The sequence below is a fragment of the Physella acuta genome, unplaced genomic scaffold (genome assembly GCF_028476545.2).
Source record: "Physella acuta isolate Inbredline_101_S28 unplaced genomic scaffold, ASM2847654v3 ptg001058l, whole genome shotgun sequence".
NCBI lineage: Eukaryota > Metazoa > Mollusca > Gastropoda > Physidae > Physella > Physella acuta.
In genome coordinates this window covers 1,134,718-1,154,538 of record NW_026732575.1, presented here as the reverse complement: position 1 = coordinate 1,154,538, position 19,821 = coordinate 1,134,718, and the positions used below count along the sequence as shown (strand labels likewise).

The window sequence follows — 19,821 nt, the reverse complement described above, 5'->3', positions numbered from 1 at the left end:
TTTATATATAAGAGATGGCTGGAAGAAACTATGATCGCCTCATCGTTTTTTTTTTCTCCTAACTTATATATTAGGCTAAATGCCATTTTCCATGTTATTGCTGTTTTTTTTTTCTTTCTCTAATTTATTTTATTACCTTCAAATACTGTTTTGGCAAATAACACCTTTCAACGTATGAGCTATAATGCTCGAGGATGATTTATAAAATCGGGAATTTTACTTGTTTCTATTTATAGTACATGCCAAACCGGAAAGAGTTTTACGTGTACTTGCCATTAACGCTTTCTTGAAAAATGATTTCGGTTTTCCCGATAAAGATATAATTTCTCATTTCTAATGTACCCAAACTTTGCAGGTTGGAAGCATTGATTTTTCTTTGCTGTAGGCCTATCTCTAAACATTTTAAGCAACTCATTCGATTGGGGTGCAGGAATCTGTTTTTATACGAAGGTAAAAGTAAATAAACACACAATCACATAACATTACATGAGTTTGATATTAATTATAGTTGCTATATGACAAATAAATGTGTGAATATCTATTATTTAAAACTCTCTGAGCTTAAGATAGTCATTGATTTGTAATTGGTTTAGCTTCATGTCTGAATAGCATTAGAAATCGGGATATTGTTAAACTTCATTTATATAAATAAATTACTGTTCTAATAATATATTAATATTTTTGTTGTTTTTTCTTCGATTTTTTTTTAAAAACATAAATTTAGATGAAAAGATTTAGCCAATATTTCTTTAGGAACGAATCTCAAATAGTATTAATAATAATAACTTTTAAATTGTCCAGTTTTAAATATGATCTATTGAAAATTTCACACAATAATTTACAAGTCAAATTATTGGCATTACGTGCGGCAGAAATAAACACTGTAACAGCTGATGTTAAACGTAAGAAAGACACGGTTGTACTTATTTTACTACAGTTAGTTGTGTTTTCATGGACATCCATACATTTTTACATTAATAGATTATACAATACTATTTCTTTCTGTTCTAAATCCATGTCTCGTTATTTTCTAGGAGTATACAACGTAATGTTCTCAGTCCTCCAAGCCGTCGAGAGGTGTAGCGAAGGGGTGGGGGGGGGGGGGGGCTACATATGTCCCGGGCATCGACCATAGGGTCGCCAAAATAGGTCGGGAAAAAAAATTGAAAGTTTATTTTCCTGCTTCCTGCAGTTTTGAATTATAAATATAAAAAATATACAGGGGCGGGGGTGCCAAATTGAAAGTTCGTCCCCGGGCGCCGGGTGGGGTCGTTACGCCTCTGAAGCCGTCATGGTACCAACAATTGCTGCCATAATCTGTTATTACCCTTTAATTCCATTTCGCCAAGTATTTATTAATATAGAAATGTAAAGAAAAACAAAACATCAAAACCTTCCTGTGCACATTTTTAAAGTAGAATTATAACATTCGGGTTCCGGGGAAGCTATATATATATATAATTTATATATATATATATATATAGGGCCTATGTATATAATATATATATATATATATATATATATATATATGTGTGTGTGTGTGTGTGTGTGTGTGTGTGTGTGTGTGTCTTTGTGTGACTGCGTTATGTGTGTACAACAGATGTTCCTAGCTTTTTTAGGAAAAGTATTCTGGTTCATAGATTAGTAAGAAATCGGGTATTTCCGTTTCTTTCGAACGTTAAATATTACGTTAGTTGTTTTCTTAATAGTTCACAATAACTGTGCGTGGCTTGGTGGGTGGCTAGGTTTGTTGTTGATTCCTGTAAAAAAAATTTTTTTTTTTGCCAATGACAATTGTATTTTAAGTTAAATTCTTCCCGAAAGATCTAATAAATTCAAATGTTACCATATTTTGATTAAACGAGTTGAAGGAACAAGTTTTTTGTCAGTCACCACAAGAACCTGCACAGCTCGAGGAAGCACAAAAGAAAAATGTATTTTCTACTTTTTAGTCCACAAGAAAAACGTGGTTTTTTAAAAAGTTTTTTTAAGTATTTTATTTTCTTCTTCTTTGTTCCACATAATAATATTGGACGGGATTTCCCCAACACTCAAGTATTACGTGTCAACATGTTATACGACATATGGCCCCTTTTCTTTTTGAATTTCCATAGCCTTTGTCCAAGCCAGAACAAACAACAAGGCAAAAGTTGTTTGATTTTGGAGTTTCCTCTCCTATGTGGGTTGTTAACCCCAGCTATCGAGCCTCATCTGTCAGGGTTTCGAACTCAAGACTACTCTGTTTAGTAAACATGAGATCCACCAGCCATATCACGTCGATCCTTCATTAAGTTTTAAAATCTATTTTTTTAAATTAATATGGGGTGTCGACAAAGATTAAATATTATTTATTTAACTTTAAAATATTTTTTTTTATTTGTAGATATACAATGGGAGCGGTACCGTCTACCAATCGAAATTTTCTTCTAATGGGCAAGACTGGTGTTGGTAAAAGTTCCACAGGAAACACCTTACTTGAAGGTGCAGAGTTCAAAGAAAGTGATAATTTCTTTGCTTGTACAAAAAAAGTAAAGAGAGTCGGCATAAAATATAAGAATTTGCATTTTGATGTTGTTGATACTCCAGGACTTACGGATACATGCATTAATGTCGTAGACGACATTAAATTCACTCGCGACAATATGAAAGAGGCGATGGTGTGGTGCAAAGATGGTTTCCATGCTTTGTTACTTGTTGTGAGTTTCTTAGTTGGCTTTAGTGAAGAAGATAGAAAGACAGTAAATGTCTTAAAAGATATATTTGGAAGTCAATTTTTGAAAAATAATTGCATCGTCATAATGACACATGGCGATATTTTTCACACAAACGTAGGGGCTAATATTGATTTTATGAACTGGTGTAAAACACAGTCTGGTGATTTTGCTGATTTGTTTAGAGAATGTAATTACCGTGTTGTTTTATGCAACAACAAGGGTACAATTAAGCAGAAGCAAGAAACGATAGAAAAACTTCTGACCCTGCAACGTCAATTATATATCTATACTTCGTACGAATTTGGAAAATTTCAACAACAAAGAGATAAGATTGTATTGAACTATTTTCTAAAAGAACTTAAAGAGAAGTTACGGCGCAGGATCTTAACCATAGGGGAGGACTTGAATCTGATGAAAGACGCTGTCAACGTTTTGAAAGATGATGCCGGGCAAGTCATTTCTGCATTTGATGGCTTAGTTCACAACCATAACTCCCCTGTGTTGCTTCAAGAAATCAATCTAAATTTAACTGCCTTACCTAAGCCTGTAAGTTCTGCTAGCTTGGAAATAAACCCAACAGCTAATGTCTTACAACTAACTGAAAAGGTTACCGCGACATTTAAGAAATATTTGGAAAAAGAGCCCAAATGTTCGAAACAATCGGAGCCTTACAAGGAGATGAATCAAATCCTTAACAGCAGTTTAATGAAAAGTCTGAGATTATTCGGCAACCGCATGGAGAAGTTGGAATCCCCATCTGTTGTCATTGAAGACATGAGCAATCAGATTGAAAACTTGATCTTTGTAATAGTAAAAGAAGCACACGGCACCAGATTATTAGACGATGTCAAGAGCGAGGCGGAAGATCTCCAGAAAGAGATAGAGGAGTTTAAAGTCAATCGAACCCTACATTTCCCTGACTAGAGAGATGTTGAGATGGTCATACAGAGGTGCCCTATACTAGCGTCTGTGTAGACGAAAGATTCCAAGCGTGCTGCAACAGATCGTCAGAAGAATAATATTGGTTAAGGCATTAGTGAAGATCTAAACTGCATGCTTGCCATTTGTTTTTAGAAAAATAATTAATAAATCAAAGCGCAAAGAAAGAATGGAAAATTAAAATACATATGAAAGAGAGAACTTGCGAACTCCAATCTACACACCTTTCCCCTCAGAAAGGGTGTCTATTTCAATAGCCGAAAAAAAATTAAATGACTATAAATCTAAAATTACAATTTATACGCAATAAACATTTTTCATTGTTATATCTTCAACATTAATTTGTTTGGTTTTGTATTAAAACTTCGCTTGATAAGGCACCATTTAATATAAAGCTAGTGTTAAAAAAAACATTTTTTTTCTTGTGAATTTGAATATGGTTTTATCGACCGGAAAGGTTTTTTTGAATATGCATTTATACTATGCGACTTAGTCAAATTATTAGAGGCATTGTCTTAATCATATAATTTTTACATTCTTTTTAAAATGTTTTTATATGAAAACCCAATTTGCTATTCTTTTAAAATTGTGTTCTTACATTCTCATTGTATATACTTTTAATCTGTTCATACAATTAAAATAATGTATCGAAGATCCTTGGCTTTTGTTGACTTGCTTGGTTTTATTAACTTTTTAATTCATTACTTAAATGACTATACTTAAAAAATTGTTGGAGACTACTGTGCAGGTAAAAGAGTATAGAATTGCCGCTATAATGAATCACGTGCGCCCTCATCCTGTAAAGCAGAAGAACGTAAGCGGCTCTATATATTCACAGTCTCCTATTGGATTCTCAACAAAAGTGCTGAATGAGAACAAAATCAAAAACGTCATTCTATAACAACATTAGTGAGAGTCTCAGTAAGTCTGTTGTTGAGAACAGTGTTGGATCGGCTGCTAGCTACAATCAACACCTACATACACCAAACTTTGTTAGGACGGTAATCAAACAATGAACGCCATACACTGTGATAAACAACGTCGTTGGCATCAGAAATAAATGAAACTATTGACGGCGTATGTTTTGGTATATTTTATATTCTATCAGTGTTACAATTGTTGAATATCAAGATCCACTCTTACACGTTTCTTATGGTCTAGAATAAAATTACCATTAGGAATCTGGTCGAAGTAAAGTAGAGGGGTGACCACTTTCAAAGTTAATCTTACGCCCCACCCCCCTCCCCAACCCCACCGGAACAAAAAGAGAAAAATTATATATAAAATATATACTTTGAACAGAGGAAAAAAATTTGAAAGACACACTCAATATTGTCAAATATTTGTCAAAGATTCCAAGATACAGTGCAATAAAGGATCCGGAAATCGCAATCGTAAGACTGCAACGATAGCAAGAAAAGACACAATAAAACTTTCAAATTTTGTTCATTACCATGAGCACTAAACAGCTAATTAGATTTTCTTCAGTCGGGCTTGTCGATTTCATCAACGTAGTCTCTGAATATGAATGAGTTGAGAATCAGCACCGTTTCCAGATAATTTACACTCGACCGTCTGGGGTTGGAAACTGATTATTGCTGAGTCGACTCGGGGTCGTACTAAGCACTCGCTTACTGGGATATATATATATATATATATATATATATATATATATATATATATATATATATATATATATACATATATATATATATATATATATATATATATATATATATATATATTTAAAATTTATATATAGTCTACATATATAGCCCATATATATATAGCATATATATATAGCATATATATATATATATATATATTTATTTATTTTTATATATATATATATATATATATATATATATATATATATATATATATATATATATATATATATATATATATATATATATATATATATATATATATTTATACATATTTATTTATATATATATTTATATATATATATATATATCTAATAAATATATATATATATATATACATATATATATATATACATATATATATACATATATATATATATACATATATATATATATATATATATATATATATATATATATATATATATAATTTATTTATACACATATATATATATATATATATAAATTTATGTATGCATATATATATATATATATATATATATATATATATATATATATATATATATATATATATATATATATATATATATATATATATATATATATATAAATTTATTTATTTATTTTAATATATATATATATATATATATATATATATATATATATATATATATATATATATATATATATATATATATATATATATATATATATATATATATATATTTATTTATACACATTCAGTGAGAGGGAGATAGATCGAGGGGTATATATATTACTAGGCAAATACATAGTATAAAGTGGCTTCGCTAGGTCCGGTGTCACCCCCCCCCACCTATTTTTTTCTCCGTAAATTTTGTAGTTGTGTCGCCCCCCCCCCCCCCACCCCGTTAATACTAATGATGTTTATCGATAGCTGGATGTAGTATGGTTTGCATCTTTACGTCATGGTGTTACCATCGTCCCCTCCCTTGTCGGGATCGTAATTATGTACTTATACTTTTTAACTCTAATTAACAAAAACGTATTTATTCTATATATCTTGCTTTTTTTTGTCTTGGTGTCACCGCATCCCCCCCTCCCCCGGCTCGCGAAGCCTCTGAGAGTATGTATGCTAATTTTTAAAACAGCACTTTATTCTCTAATGTCTTTCTTTTTTAATTACCTATTTTAAATTTTATTTCTCTATTTATTTATTGTTTATTTTTTAAAATTGATTTTGTAAGCTTTTTCAATGTTTTAGCTTGTAACAGCTTTTAAAGTTTCATTGTCGGTTCCTATGTCAGATATATAGGCATAAAAGTAATATCGGGAATTTCACTTTTCTTTTTATAGTTCAGATGCTAAACTAACGCAGATTGCGTTTTGTGAAAACCTCTTTGTTCTTGAAAATTAAAAACAATTTTCCCGATTACGTAGTTTATCCTATTTTATATTCACTCGTTTTGTTAGGCTGGAAGCATTTTTTAAATTAGTTATTCGTCTAGAGATGCTCAACAAGTTGTTTAGCTAGAGCCTACCCCTTTGTGTGCATTTAAAATTAAAAGGTAAGGGTAAATTTAATTTTAAATAAAGCATCGACCTACATAATAGTTTAATAAGCGTATCGCTATAATAATTACGTGTTGATATTAAAATAGATATATGTATTTACACTTGTATTTTGCTTGTGATTATGTATGTATGTCTTGACTGACAGAGTTTCTTCCAGGCACCTCTTCGGGGAGGGGAGGGGGGGCGGAGAAAGTCTATCCCCCCCCTCCCCTCAGTGTCCGCTCCTCTTGGAAATGTTGTCCTCCCCTCCTCCCAATTAATATATCAACCTCTCATCCCCCCAACCTCCTCGCCCAGGAGAAAAAAAGTCTGGAAGAAACACTGCTCACTGATTTTGTGTGCGTTTTTTTTTCGTTTGTGTGTGTATGTGAGAGATAGAGAGAGAGAGAGAGGGAGAGAGAGAGAAAGAGAGAGAGAGAGAGAGAGAGAGAGAGAGAGAGAGAGAGAAGGTAAAACAGATGTTCGTTTAATTTTAGGAAAAGTATTCAACATCTGAATAAATCGGGAATTCCTGTTACATTACATCAGTGATATATATTCAGTGGCGGAACATCCTTGTCGAAAATCCCCAAATCTATGGAGGCGATGTAGGGCCGGGGGGGGGTGATATTACAAATCGTTGACAGTGAATTATTGACATGTATCTATCACTGGTAAACATGTGTGTGATTCAGAGTTTTTGTGTAGCATTTGTAGTGAAATTTAAAAGCTACTTTCCATCAAATTAATTTAGGCCACATTATTGTTAGATAAGCACACGCTAACTGAAAACTCAGATTATCTAAGCTTTTGTTTCTAGAAGAGTAGCCTACTTATCTCTGGTGCATGTTGTTACACATTCCTGATAGTGTATAGTTCTTCTCATTTACAAAGGAAAAATTCACTATCAGCAAGTTGCGGTAACTAGACCATTGTTGACTTGTAGAGTATTGTTCGTTGCAGATGATATTGTAAAAGACTGTTAAAACAAAACAATTATATTTCACGATAGATCAGAGGGGTAGCGACCCTTCCCGGCGCCCAGGGACAAACTTTTGATTTGCATCAACCCCCTCAAACTTTCGATTTGCACCCCCCTCAAGCTTTAGATTGCTTTTTCCAACCCATTTTGGCGCCCCTTAAGGTCGGCGCCCGGGGACATATGTCCCTCCCTGAACCCCCCCCCCCCCCCCCCCCCATCGCTACGCCTCTGCGATAGATTACTCATGTAAGAGATAGGCCCTACATTTGAATTATTTGTTGAGTTCTCTTTATATGCAGTGTTCTGCGTGTAACAAATATTACATTTTTAAAAATCAAAGTAAAGATATTTTATATTTTCAGTATTTCAAAATCGTTATTTTTTGTTCTTTTGATTTGTAGATTCACAATGGGAAACTCACAATCTAGCAGACGTAAATTTCTTCTAATGGGGAAGACGGGCGCGGGTAAAAGCTCTACAGCAAACACCTTGCTTCAAAAAGAAGTCTTCAAACAAAGCACAAATGCGCATGCGTGTACTAAAACAGTGGAGCTGCATAGTTTGCAATATAAAGAAATGTTTTTTGATGTTGTTGATACTCCAGGACTAATGGACACTGAGCTTGATGAAGTAGATAACACTAAATTCACTCGAGGCAACATGATTGAGGCTATGAAAATATGTGAAAGAGGTTTCCATGCGTTGTTACTGATTGTGAGTTTCTTAGATGGTTTTAAGGCCGAAGATAAAATGACGGTAAAAGTCCTTAAAGAAATATTTGGGCGTAATATTTTAAAAAACAATTGCATCGTCGTAATGACGCATGGCGATCTTTTTCACAGAAACGTAGGGGCTGATATTGATTTTATGAACTGGTGTAAAACGCAGTCTGGTGCTTTTGCTGATTTGTTTAGAGAATGTAATTACCGTGTCGTTTTATGCAACAACAAGGGTACAACTAAGCAGAAGCAAGAAACAATAGAAACAATTCTAATTCTGCAACGTCAACTCTATATGTATACATCAAGTGAATTTGGAAAGTTCTCTCTAGTTCGACAAAGAGATCGGGTTTTGTTAAACTTTTTTCTTGACAAGCTTAAGAAAAAACTGAGGCACAGGATATCGATATTACAAGGGGACTTAAATCTGATGAAAGATTCGGCTAAAGTCTTGAAAGATGATACTGAAAAAGTCATTTCTGCATTTGGAATTTTAACTCATAATAATAACCTGAATTTAACTAACCTACCAGTGAACGGAAATTCAGCCGATTCGGAAATAAACCCAACAGCAAATTTCTTACAACTTACTGAAAAAGTAACCTCGACATTTCAGAAATATTTGGAAAAAGAGCCCAAATGTTCGAAACAATCGGAGCAATACATGGAGATGAATCAAATCCTCAACAGTCCTTTACAGAGCGGCCTGAGGATTCTTGGGATCCACATGGAGAAGCTGAAATCCCCGGCAAACGTAATTGAAGACATGAACTTCCAAATCCATTACTGGATCTCAGTGATAGCTGAAGAAGCGCACGGGACCAGATTATTAGATGATGTCATGACCGAGGCGGAAGATCTTAAGAAAGAGGTAGAAAAATTTCAAGTAAATCGAGCCCTACATTTCTTCGCCTATTGAAATGTAGAGAAGCTTCAGATGGCGCTGTTTGTGTTCTATAACAGCTTGAATGTGTATAGAGAAGCAATTCAAGTTCGGCTACCACAGTACACCCATTATATCATCAATCACTGACTCTTTGACAATGGCATTTGTCAGAAGCTAAATTGTATAAAACTATTTTTTTTTAATAAAATTCTTTTTGAATTAAATAATGAAAGTTGGAAGTGAAAAATTAATTTAAACAATAACTATGCCTATCAAAGACAAAACCTAGAAAACTTGAAAATATTTTGTCCACGCATGGATGTACATCATTTTGCTTACACGAAAATCATTCTGAATATCTTTCAATCTATAGATGTACGTTTACTTGTCAATTTCAATGGGGTTTTTTTCTTTCAGTATTGTTTTAAAAATTCACTATGACTTTGATTGTAGATTTTAAAAAGTCGACAGGGATGAGTTTTTTTATTTTTAAAAATATATTTGACTGTATTTTGTTTTAAAGTCGAATTAACAAAAGCACGGTGTTTGTCATATCAATTTTTACTAGTCTATGTTATAAAATGTACACAGTAATCGAAACCAATTTGATTTTTTTAAATAATTGGTAACTTGCATTTTTATTTTTATTAGTTCATATTATTAAAATATTGTACCGAATATGTTTGTTTTGGTATTGATTTTTAAATTAATTTATACAGTCACTTAATACTTAAAATCTGGTTGGAAACCCATGTGCATATACAAATTTAGATCTAGGTCTTGGCTTTCATTCCGCAAAGCATAAAAAAAGAAATTCGTTACTTTCTAATAACTTTCAATAAAACAACTAAATTGAAATGAAAACGGTTTAAACGGTGTCTCTAATGAAACATTAATTGATCCCATACATAATTTTTTAAAATTAAGAACATCGTCATCCTAACAGAAATGAATCAGTGAAGTGCTGAGTTTCTTCCGGGCATCAATTCAGGAGGGTGGGGGGCGCTCACCGAAAATATCAAGTTGCCCCGCCCCACCGCACACTCACCCCCGGAGAAAAAAGTCTGGATGAAACACTGGTGAAGTGAGGTAATAATGCCTTAAAACTTAAAGTCGCATTATTTCATTAATTCTACTAATGGCTGATTTCCGGATAAACACCGAAGTTTTTTGTAGTTATAGTAGGCCTACAAGACAGTTGAAATAGTCCGAACTATTTGTCATACAGTCATACATATAGTACAATCACCACTTAAATAAATATAGTCCTACAATAATAATAAGGAAAAGAAACAATCGTAATAAGCCTACAACAAATTGTGTTCAGATCAACTAATGGTTGGTAGATCATCAAGATTCAAGTCCCGAGTTCAAACTCGGGCAGATGAAGCTTGATAGCTGGTGACATCAACCAGAGGCATAGCGACCCTTCCCGGCGCCTGGGGACAAACTTTTCGATTTGCAACCCCGCCCCCCCCCCCCCCCTCAAGATTTCGATTTGCAACCCCCTCCCCTCCTCAAACTTTCAATTTGCACCTCCTCAACCTTTCAATTTATTTTTCCAACCCATTTTGGCGCCCCCTAAGGTCGGCGCCCGGGGACATATGTCCCGTCCCCCCCCCCCCTCGCTACGCTACTGACATCAACCCATCTAGGAGAAAAGACTCCAACATCTAGTGTCTGCTGCCTTGCAGTTTGTTCTTGGACAAAGGCAACTGGAAGCAAACCCAGAAAGCAGAGCAGGTTGAAATCGGAGTCAACTGGCCATTTGTCGTAAAACACGTTGATACGTACGCTAATAATTAATTGTGTTGAAGGAAATTGCGTCCATCATTACAATTAAGAGAGACGAAGAAAAACGATCTACTACTACTACTTGGCCTAATGAATGTTTCGGCAGCCGAACGAGTCAAAGGCACGCACCTGAACTCTGGGGTTTAGAGTCAGGAACATATTTAAATAGAATCGTCTCAGTATCGAGCTACCAATTAAATTCTACATTTGTATCTGACTCGGTCCAGGGTCATCAACAGAGATGTTTTGCGTCTTTTTAAAAAGAAAATTCAACTTATTATAACATTTAGACAATTCATGTAACTTATTCAAATAATCCATAAATTACATCAAAGATAAACCTCTTATTGGAAGAAATATAATAAACAATTATTTATTATAAAATGCGAAATTGTCTTTTTAATTCAATATTTACTCGAGAATCAATGACGTCATATTACTGTGTGTAATATCCAGCTTGAAACTATTTTCTACTAAATGCTCAATGTGACGTCACGTTTCATTTTTCAAATTACTATGCACCTTTTTACTCTGCTTGTGTTTTCTCTAAAGCGTTCTTGACAAATAGATAGATAGACAGATAGATAGATACACAAATAGACAGACAGCGAAACTATTATTATAGACGAGATAAATGACCCGTTGAGGAAGGATACAACGGGCGCTAGGTTGATAGTCTCTTTTCTCTAAACCAAAACCAAAATCACCTCCTTAACTTCAAATTGAACCGGAAACGAAAAATGACACTGAAAACAGATGTTTATACAAAATCGGCATTTTAATCGGATTTAAGCTTTTTCTACACATTGATACTAAATATAGTCGTAGCCATACCCCTAAACCGTGAACCTAATCTCAATCATGACAAAATTCGCATTTAGAGTTTCTTTCAGGAAACTATACTTGGGGGAAAGGGGGCTCCACCCTCCCCACACAAACACCCCAAAGCTCGTCTACCGTCCCATTCAACGAAATATAATTATATACTCTTTCCTGTGTCCGCCCCCTCCCAGAAAATTTAGTCTACTCCCGCCCCCAAAAATTTCAAGTACTCCCCCCACTCCCGGGAGGAAAAAGTTTGAAAGAAACACTGGTCGCATTTGCAGATCATAGAAACTAAAGGTAGAGCCTGGGAGGGGCTTTTCCCCTACCCGAATAAATGCATGAAAGAAACCTTGCACACATAACACTTTTAAAATTAGAACATTCAAATTACCCCCCTCCTGTGGAGGAAAAAGTCTGATAGAAACACTGATCGCACTTCCGATGGTGGGGGGGGGGGAGGAGGTGCTGCTTAGCACCTACCAGAAGAGATGCATGAAAGAAACTTCACACAAACCATTTTAAGATTAGACACACTAATTAGGCCGTAACGTCAGTCTTTTTTTAATTGAGTATCGATGACGTCATTTCTTATGAGGGGGGGGGGGCTGCTTAGACGTTCTACCGGGGGTGGGGCTTCGCCCCTACCCGAAGAGATGCATGAAAGCGACTTTTTTCACGCAAAACACTTTTCAGATTAGACATATTAATTAGGCCTTAATGTCAGTGTTTTTTTTTATACATTATCGATGACGTCATTTCTTTTAAGGGGGGGGGGGCTTCGCCCGTACCCGAAGATATACATGAAAGAAACTCTACACCCAAACCACTTTTAAGATCAGACAACGTTGGCTTTTTAATTCAATGTTTACTCCAGAATCAATGACGTCATATTATTGTGTGCACTCTCCCGGCTTTCGACTATTTCCTACTATATGCTCCATGTGACGTCACGTTTCGTTTTTCGAATTACTATTCCTGTTTTTACTTTGCTTATGTTTTCTCTATAGCGTTCCAGACAGATGAAGTGGATACATTTTAATAATAGTAGGGTCGAATTAATTAATTAATTAATTAAAGTGTTTTGTAATTTTGCCAAGGGAGGTAATTTAAAAACAAATTCATCTCACGCTAACAAAAAAAATGTAAATGCAAAATCTCCAAGAGAGAATTATTTTTTAAATAATATAACTTGCAAAATGTGAATGCAAATCTGCAGAGGACATTATTGTAAGAGGACATTATTGTTGGAATATTATAATTAACATGGATTGATAAAAGGCTTTTATTTATTTTATTCACTAAACGTCCTTTTTTATATTTATAATTTTTAATCAACTAGTTATAGAATCAACACAGTTATAGAATCGTCAACAAGTTCATTAGGTGCGCAATGGTTTTAGTCATGAAACTCTATTGTAATTTTTTAAAATTTAAATACTGAAAAAAATGTTCCGCCACGGTAAATCTTTTTTAAATGTGCCAACTTGGGGACAGAACAAAACTAAACACAACACAAACGAATGCAAAAAAAACACAAACGAAAAAATAAACACAACACTCATAACATAACACAATTTAAATGCAATCATAAAAGCATATTGCTCACAGTCTAGCCCGTAGCGCCAAATCGCGCCCTTTCCGAGCGCCGGCGGACGCGTCTGACACAGTGAATGACTACAAAACAAAGGCGTAGCGACTCTTTCCGGCGCCCGGGGACAAACTTTCGATTTGACCCCCTTAAACTTACGAATTACACCCCCTCCCCTCAAAATTTCAATTTCCACCCCACCCCCTTAAACTTTTGATTTGCACCCCCTCAGACTTTCGATTTGCATCACTTTTGATTTGAAATTCCCCCCGCTCAAACATTTGATTTGCACCCCCCTCAAACTTTTGATTTACACCCCCCTCCGCGCCCTAAAACTTTCGATTTCCACCCCTCCACCCCCCGCAAAGTTTTTCCAACCCACTTTGGCGCCCCCCAAGGTCAGCACCCGGAGACATATGCCCCCCCCCCCTCGCCACGCCTCACTTATAAAACCCCCAGCTTGTCCGCAAACAGAAAAATAGAATAATAATAAATAATATACAATAAATAATAGGCAGTATATAAAATATCCGTGTTTTACCTACTATATATCCCTTTATCAATTCACGCATTTTTTCCAGTACTTTAAATTTTAAAAATTTACAAAAGAGTTTCATAATTAAAACCATTGCGCACCCAATGAACGTGATAGCGCGTCTATAATAGTGCGAAATAAGTTGATTAAAAATTATAAGTAGTAAACAGTACATTCAGTGAATAAAATAAATAAAAGATTGCCTTTTATCAATCCATGCTAATTATAATTTTCTAACAATAATTTCCTCTTCCACATCCGCACAATTTGCATTCACATTTAGCTAATTATATTATTGCAACACTAATTCACGTCCGTAGATTTGCATTCACATTTTTTTTATTATCATGAGTTTAATTTATTTTTAAACTACCTCCGTTGTCAAAATTAGAAAATAGAGTTAAATTAATTTGATTTTTCTACCTTACTGTTATTATGTTATTAAAATGTATCCAATTTTTCTAAGAATATAAACGAGAATGAAATTTGTCATGGATCCATTTAATATTTTTTAGCAATGTGCGTGTATTTAATAATTTCTTTACGTTATGCAAAAGTGTAAAAAAATTCATAAAAAAACGTTTTAATAACAAGCTTTTATGTACTAATGCACTAAAAAGTAGAAAATAAATTATAGACTACTATTTAAATAACTAGAAAGAAAAGCGTGGGTCACTTTAGTACTTTAGTACCTATTGGATACCTTTACTAATGTTAAGGAAGACACCCACGCTTTACTTTCTAGTTATTTAAATAGTAGTCTATAATTTATTTTCTACTTTTTAGTGCATTAGTACATAAAAGCTTGTTATTAAAACGTTTTTTTATGAATTTTTTTTCAGTACTTTACATGCTTTATTTACAATAGTGTTATATGACTAAAAACCATTGCGCGTCTATTGAACGTGATGGCGCAGCTATTGAACCTGATGGCGCAGCTATTAAATGTGATGACGCGTGTGGTGTGGCTGGATAGACATGCCTAGTAATTCGGTCCAAATTTTAATTAATTCATAAAAAATTAATTAGGCATCTAATTAAGTCAAATTTAGTTTCAGATTGCACTGTCTTCATGTCTTGACCCACGTGCCAACTGTGAATCGTATCGGTCAAGTAGAACTGTCCGAATTTTCATTCCTGCGTTTCTATCTAGACTGACGACTGACGACAGACTGACGAGGAAGTGAGTTAAATAAAAGCTTGTAAAAAACAGTGGCAATTATAAAATAGCCTTATGTCGTTATATAAACAAACCCTACTCTAACGATTATAATAAGACACTGCGGTACACTGAAAAGCATTGCAAGGTGCGATGTTTACTTTTATAGTTCCAAAATCTATAGCTATGACGGACTGACACACTACCTAGCCGCTTATTTCATGAATTATGCTTTTTATTGTGTATGTCAATACGCAGCATCACTTTGCTCAGCAGGACCTTATGAATGTACATCTTATAATCGAAGGCCTACAGCTTATGAATGTATATCAGAATAAAGTCTACCGCTTTACTTGCTCCGAACCAATCCCTTTATTCTCTCTACAACACTTTCTAAGTGTTCAATTTCAGTTACAGTAACACCTTCAACATCCGGAAAATAAACAGATGAATAATTAGACATTAGTGACCAAAGAAATATGCTGTCTCTATTTCAGACAGAATTCTTTTGTGAGAATCTTTACCCATCCTGTAAAAAAAAAAATTCATTACTAAAAGAAACTATATATTATTTCTAGATTTATTTACTTTATCTTCATGCATGCACAATTTAAATTATAATTTAAATAAAAATAATAAATCTCTGCTACTTTTTATATACTAGAGGATTGTTATTTTATGTGCAAGTATAAATACTATATGTAAGAATGTCAATCAAATATTATTTTGCCATTTTTTTAAAAACAATAATTACTACTACAATATTTACTATAGGCCTAGTTATTAGATTGTAACTTCATAAGATAAATAATCAAATATTACACCAACTTCACTTTCATTTAGATTCTCCTTGAAGTCTACCATTTATTTCATTCAGAACAGTTTTGCGAAAAAATTTACCGTTCGCTCTAGACCAAAAGAGATCCTGTAAAAATAAATAAAACAATGTCAGCACTAAAACAATATCTAATCATCCATGAACTTCATGGATTTATAAATTATGTTTTAATTACTACTAGCGTACCCGCCCCCCGCGCGTTGCCGCGGGGATAGAAGGAAGTTTACGAAATATATTAGAAGGATTTCACCAACGCGTTACCAATCATATGTTCTTAGACGCGTGACCTTCTTTTCTAAAATTGAGTAATTTAAATGTAAACAATGCCTGCGCTTGAATCATAAATATCGGGACACGGGTTTACCTACACTACCGCATGAAAACCTTGATAGTACATTAATCACTCACCGAAATAATATGGTAGAACAAACTTCTGTGACCGCCCATGTGTCAGAGACTTTGAGGCCCGCTCTCAGGAGCCCCCCCCCCCCCCGATTACACTACTGCATGGGCGCGGCGTACGACCCCTGGCTCCTTAAAATAGCATCCTGTTAACAATGATGCAGATTGCGTCATTCACTAAAGTGAAAAATTTATTTGACGCGTTTTAAACATCAGTGTGACTGATGCAATATATTAGCGTTACTAATGGTCTATTCTTAGATGCTCGATCTCAATTTCTGTTTCGATTATCTAAAAATAGATGCTAATTGCATCATTCGCAAAGTGACGCAACTGTTTGGACTTTTTAACGGACAAAAAGAAACATCCCAGTTAATAATCTAACCTTTGTTAATTTTTCTGATTATTAAAATAAAACGTATTACATGGCCCTCAGCGGCCCATGTGAGCCTTTGGGGGCCGAAACAGACATTTTTATTTACAGCCTAATCGCACCCTACCAGTGCGCCAGACGACACGCCTGATTCAATTTGGTAATCGTTTGTAACGCCCCATAGCGAAACTAAAAATGATTTTTACTGAACCCTTGCCTAGAGTTGTTTTATAATGAACTCCCAAAAGTTTCATGCCTATCGAATGAACGGTGTCACTGCAATTCACTTTTATTATTTTTATATACCGCATATAGAGGAAAATCGCACCCTCCCGTGGCGCCGCCCTTGCGAAATTAAGAATTATTTTTTTAGCAGAACACTTCCCTAGAGTGTTCTAATAAACTCCCTAAAGTCTCATGGCTATCTGGTGAACGCTGTCAAACCAAAATCGACTTTTATTTTTATAAATCGTATATAGAGAAAAAACAAATCGCGCCATACCGGGGCGCCACCCCTGCGAATTCGAAAATGTTTTTAGCGCTGGAACCTCCCCAGGAATATTCTCAACATCTTCCCAAAGTTTCATGGCGATCGTGTCAACGGTGTCACGGCAATTCACTTTTATTATTTTTATATACCGTATATAGAGAAAAATCGCACCCTCCCGTGGCGCCGCCCTTATGAAATTAAACATGATTTTTTTACAGAACCCTTCCTTAAAGTGTTCTTATGAACTCACCAAAGCTTGATAGCAATCAGATGAATTGTGTCAAATAAAAATCGACTTTTTTTTCATATACCGTATATAGAGAAAAACAAATCGCGCCTAAAAAAGTTAACAAAGTAAAACTGGTATCAGGAACCTTTGGAGGGGAATATTATTGGGGCATGACAACTGTACACAGCTAATTCACATTACTGCTATATGTAGCTTGAGCTCTCTTATATGAAGAGAGTTAACCAACCTCATTGACTGAATCATTTCACCTAAATCGTGGCCATTATTATTATTCTGGTTTGTTATAATTTTAATATCACGCGCTAGTAAATTTACAGCAATACTAAATTAGTTTGTATTCAATGGTATTAAATACTTCAGTAAGTGTAATTCTGAAAACTTAAAAATAAAATGTAAGTTTTTTAACATTTGCAATTTTTTAATACAATAATATATAAGAAAATATAGCTCAAGGTCATAATTAAATATCTATACATACCACTTAACACCCCAAAGTCAACAGTTAACAAAGTGAACAATTGTTTCACCATAAATAGCCATTTAACATAAATATTTGCATCCGTGTTTCTCGCTAGTGTCCAATAAATGTGACGTTTGTGTAACAATCTGCATAAATATAGGTCAAGGTCATAATTAAATATCTATAAATACTACTTAACACCCCAAAGTCAGCAGTTAACAAAGCCAACTATTGTTTCACCATAAATAACCATTTAACATAGACATTTGCATCTGTGTTTCTCGCTAGTGTCCAATAAATCTGACGTTTGTGAACCAATCTACATGGGGCCATTCGTTGCTAGCGTCCCACTCCTTATGGGACGCGTGTTGTACACTTGATATAACGAAGTAGTAAAAAAAATTGTTATTTTTAAATTTTTATCATATAGAAATATGGTACTGCTACAAGTTTCAAATGTATTTTGCATTTAAAATGTTAATATTTTAGAATATATGCATTTTCCTGTGCGCATGTTTTCTTTTTTCCGCCATTTTGACAAGTCCTGCAAATCCGGCACTATAACATTTTTCTAAATTATTTTTTTTTCACAAAACACAAATTCAATAGTGTAACCATTTTCAAATACAATTAAACATAATTTGTGTTTTAACTAGTTTTTAATAAATTTTAGCAATTTCCAAGCGTCCCATAAGTGGGACGCTAGCAGAATATGGGTTAAAGATTCGAGCTAATCTATTTGTCCAAATTAATTTGTTTTAAATTACTTTGGTGTTTGTTGATATTTTGGCTAACATCATGCATCCCTTTTTTAAATAAACATGAAACGCATGCCTTTAATACTAACCACTGATCGTTAACGAATAATTTAAATCATTATCTGGTAAGGAGCTCAGTGGTAGATCATAGCAAACTCCACATGAGAAAACCTAGAGCTAGATGATCTTTCCCTATGGCCATCAATATTATCCAATAGGAGAACATCCGATGGTGGAGCTATTGTCCAAAACATTCGCTAGACTGAGTTCGTCACTCTGTGTTCTGTCAGGGATGTACCGTTCTCAAGATTTTTCTGGGGTCTGCTATATAATATCTCGCAACTGTTTTTGTCAAAGGGAAATTGTTTTGGCTAATCGCCCTAGCTTGTGTATATATCCTATTTAAAAGAGTGGGAGGGGGTTACTTGATAAAGAAGTGCGAGATTAATAGACGGTCCCCAATCAGTGGGCAATTGAATATCCTTTCCTGTAAGAAGCGCTATCTGACCGACGGGGACAGTTATTAATTACCCGGAAGGGTCAGTAAAGTGGCGTCTTATATGGATCTTCCAAAACCAAGGATAGGCACTAAGGGGCTATCAGGATTTGACATCTTGATGGCCCTGTAGCAGCCATGATGGTGCAGGAAAATCCTTTCTCGTAAGTAGTTCTATCTGACCAATAGCAGGATGCGAGGCCTCCACTGGTCACAAGGCAAAGACTTATCAGGATATTCAACTTGATAAGCATCCACAGATACACAACCTTGACACTGCTGTAGCAGTAAAACACAGAAAATGACTCTTCTAACAAGACTAGACGACACGTTCCGCTCCAGTTTGTCTCTAGAACAATGTTGATAAATCAGTCAAAGGACCTATAGCAGCTATCAGTGGGTTACCGGACGTCGACATATTCACAAATAAACAACAAATAGTCACTAAATGC

At 34.5% G+C, this 19,821-nt stretch overlaps 2 protein-coding genes across 3 annotated transcripts; both read left to right on the top strand.

Moving 5' to 3' along the window:
• Window positions 1–313: 313 nt before the first annotated feature.
• Window positions 314–4,248, top strand: LOC131955243 (uncharacterized). Of its 2 annotated transcripts, none has more exons than XM_059319267.1 (2): window positions 314–450; window positions 2,384–4,248. In XM_059319267.1, the coding sequence occupies exon 2, from the start codon at window positions 2,391–2,393 to the stop codon at window positions 3,636–3,638; it is 1,248 nt and encodes a 415-aa protein (XP_059175250.1). In that variant the 5' UTR covers window positions 314–450; window positions 2,384–2,390; the 3' UTR covers window positions 3,639–4,248. The 2 variants fall into 2 exon arrangements, with proteins under 2 accessions (XP_059175250.1, XP_059175251.1); XM_059319268.1 differs by lacking the exon at window positions 314–450 and adding an exon at window positions 1,726–1,762.
• A 2,486-nt stretch (window positions 4,249–6,734) lies between these two features.
• Window positions 6,735–9,543, top strand: LOC131955232 (GTPase IMAP family member 7-like). Its single transcript, XM_059319256.1, has 2 exons — window positions 6,735–6,828; window positions 8,198–9,543. The coding sequence occupies exon 2, from the start codon at window positions 8,205–8,207 to the stop codon at window positions 9,432–9,434; it is 1,230 nt and encodes a 409-aa protein (XP_059175239.1). The 5' UTR covers window positions 6,735–6,828; window positions 8,198–8,204; the 3' UTR covers window positions 9,435–9,543.
• Window positions 9,544–19,821: the final 10,278 nt, after the last annotated feature.

Coding starts and splice junctions, on each gene's coding strand:
- LOC131955243 (XM_059319267.1), top strand. CDS start 2,391: ATGGGAGCGGTACCGTCTACCAATCGAAATTTTCTTCTAATGGGCAAG.
- LOC131955232 (XM_059319256.1), top strand. CDS start 8,205: ATGGGAAACTCACAATCTAGCAGACGTAAATTTCTTCTAATGGGGAAG.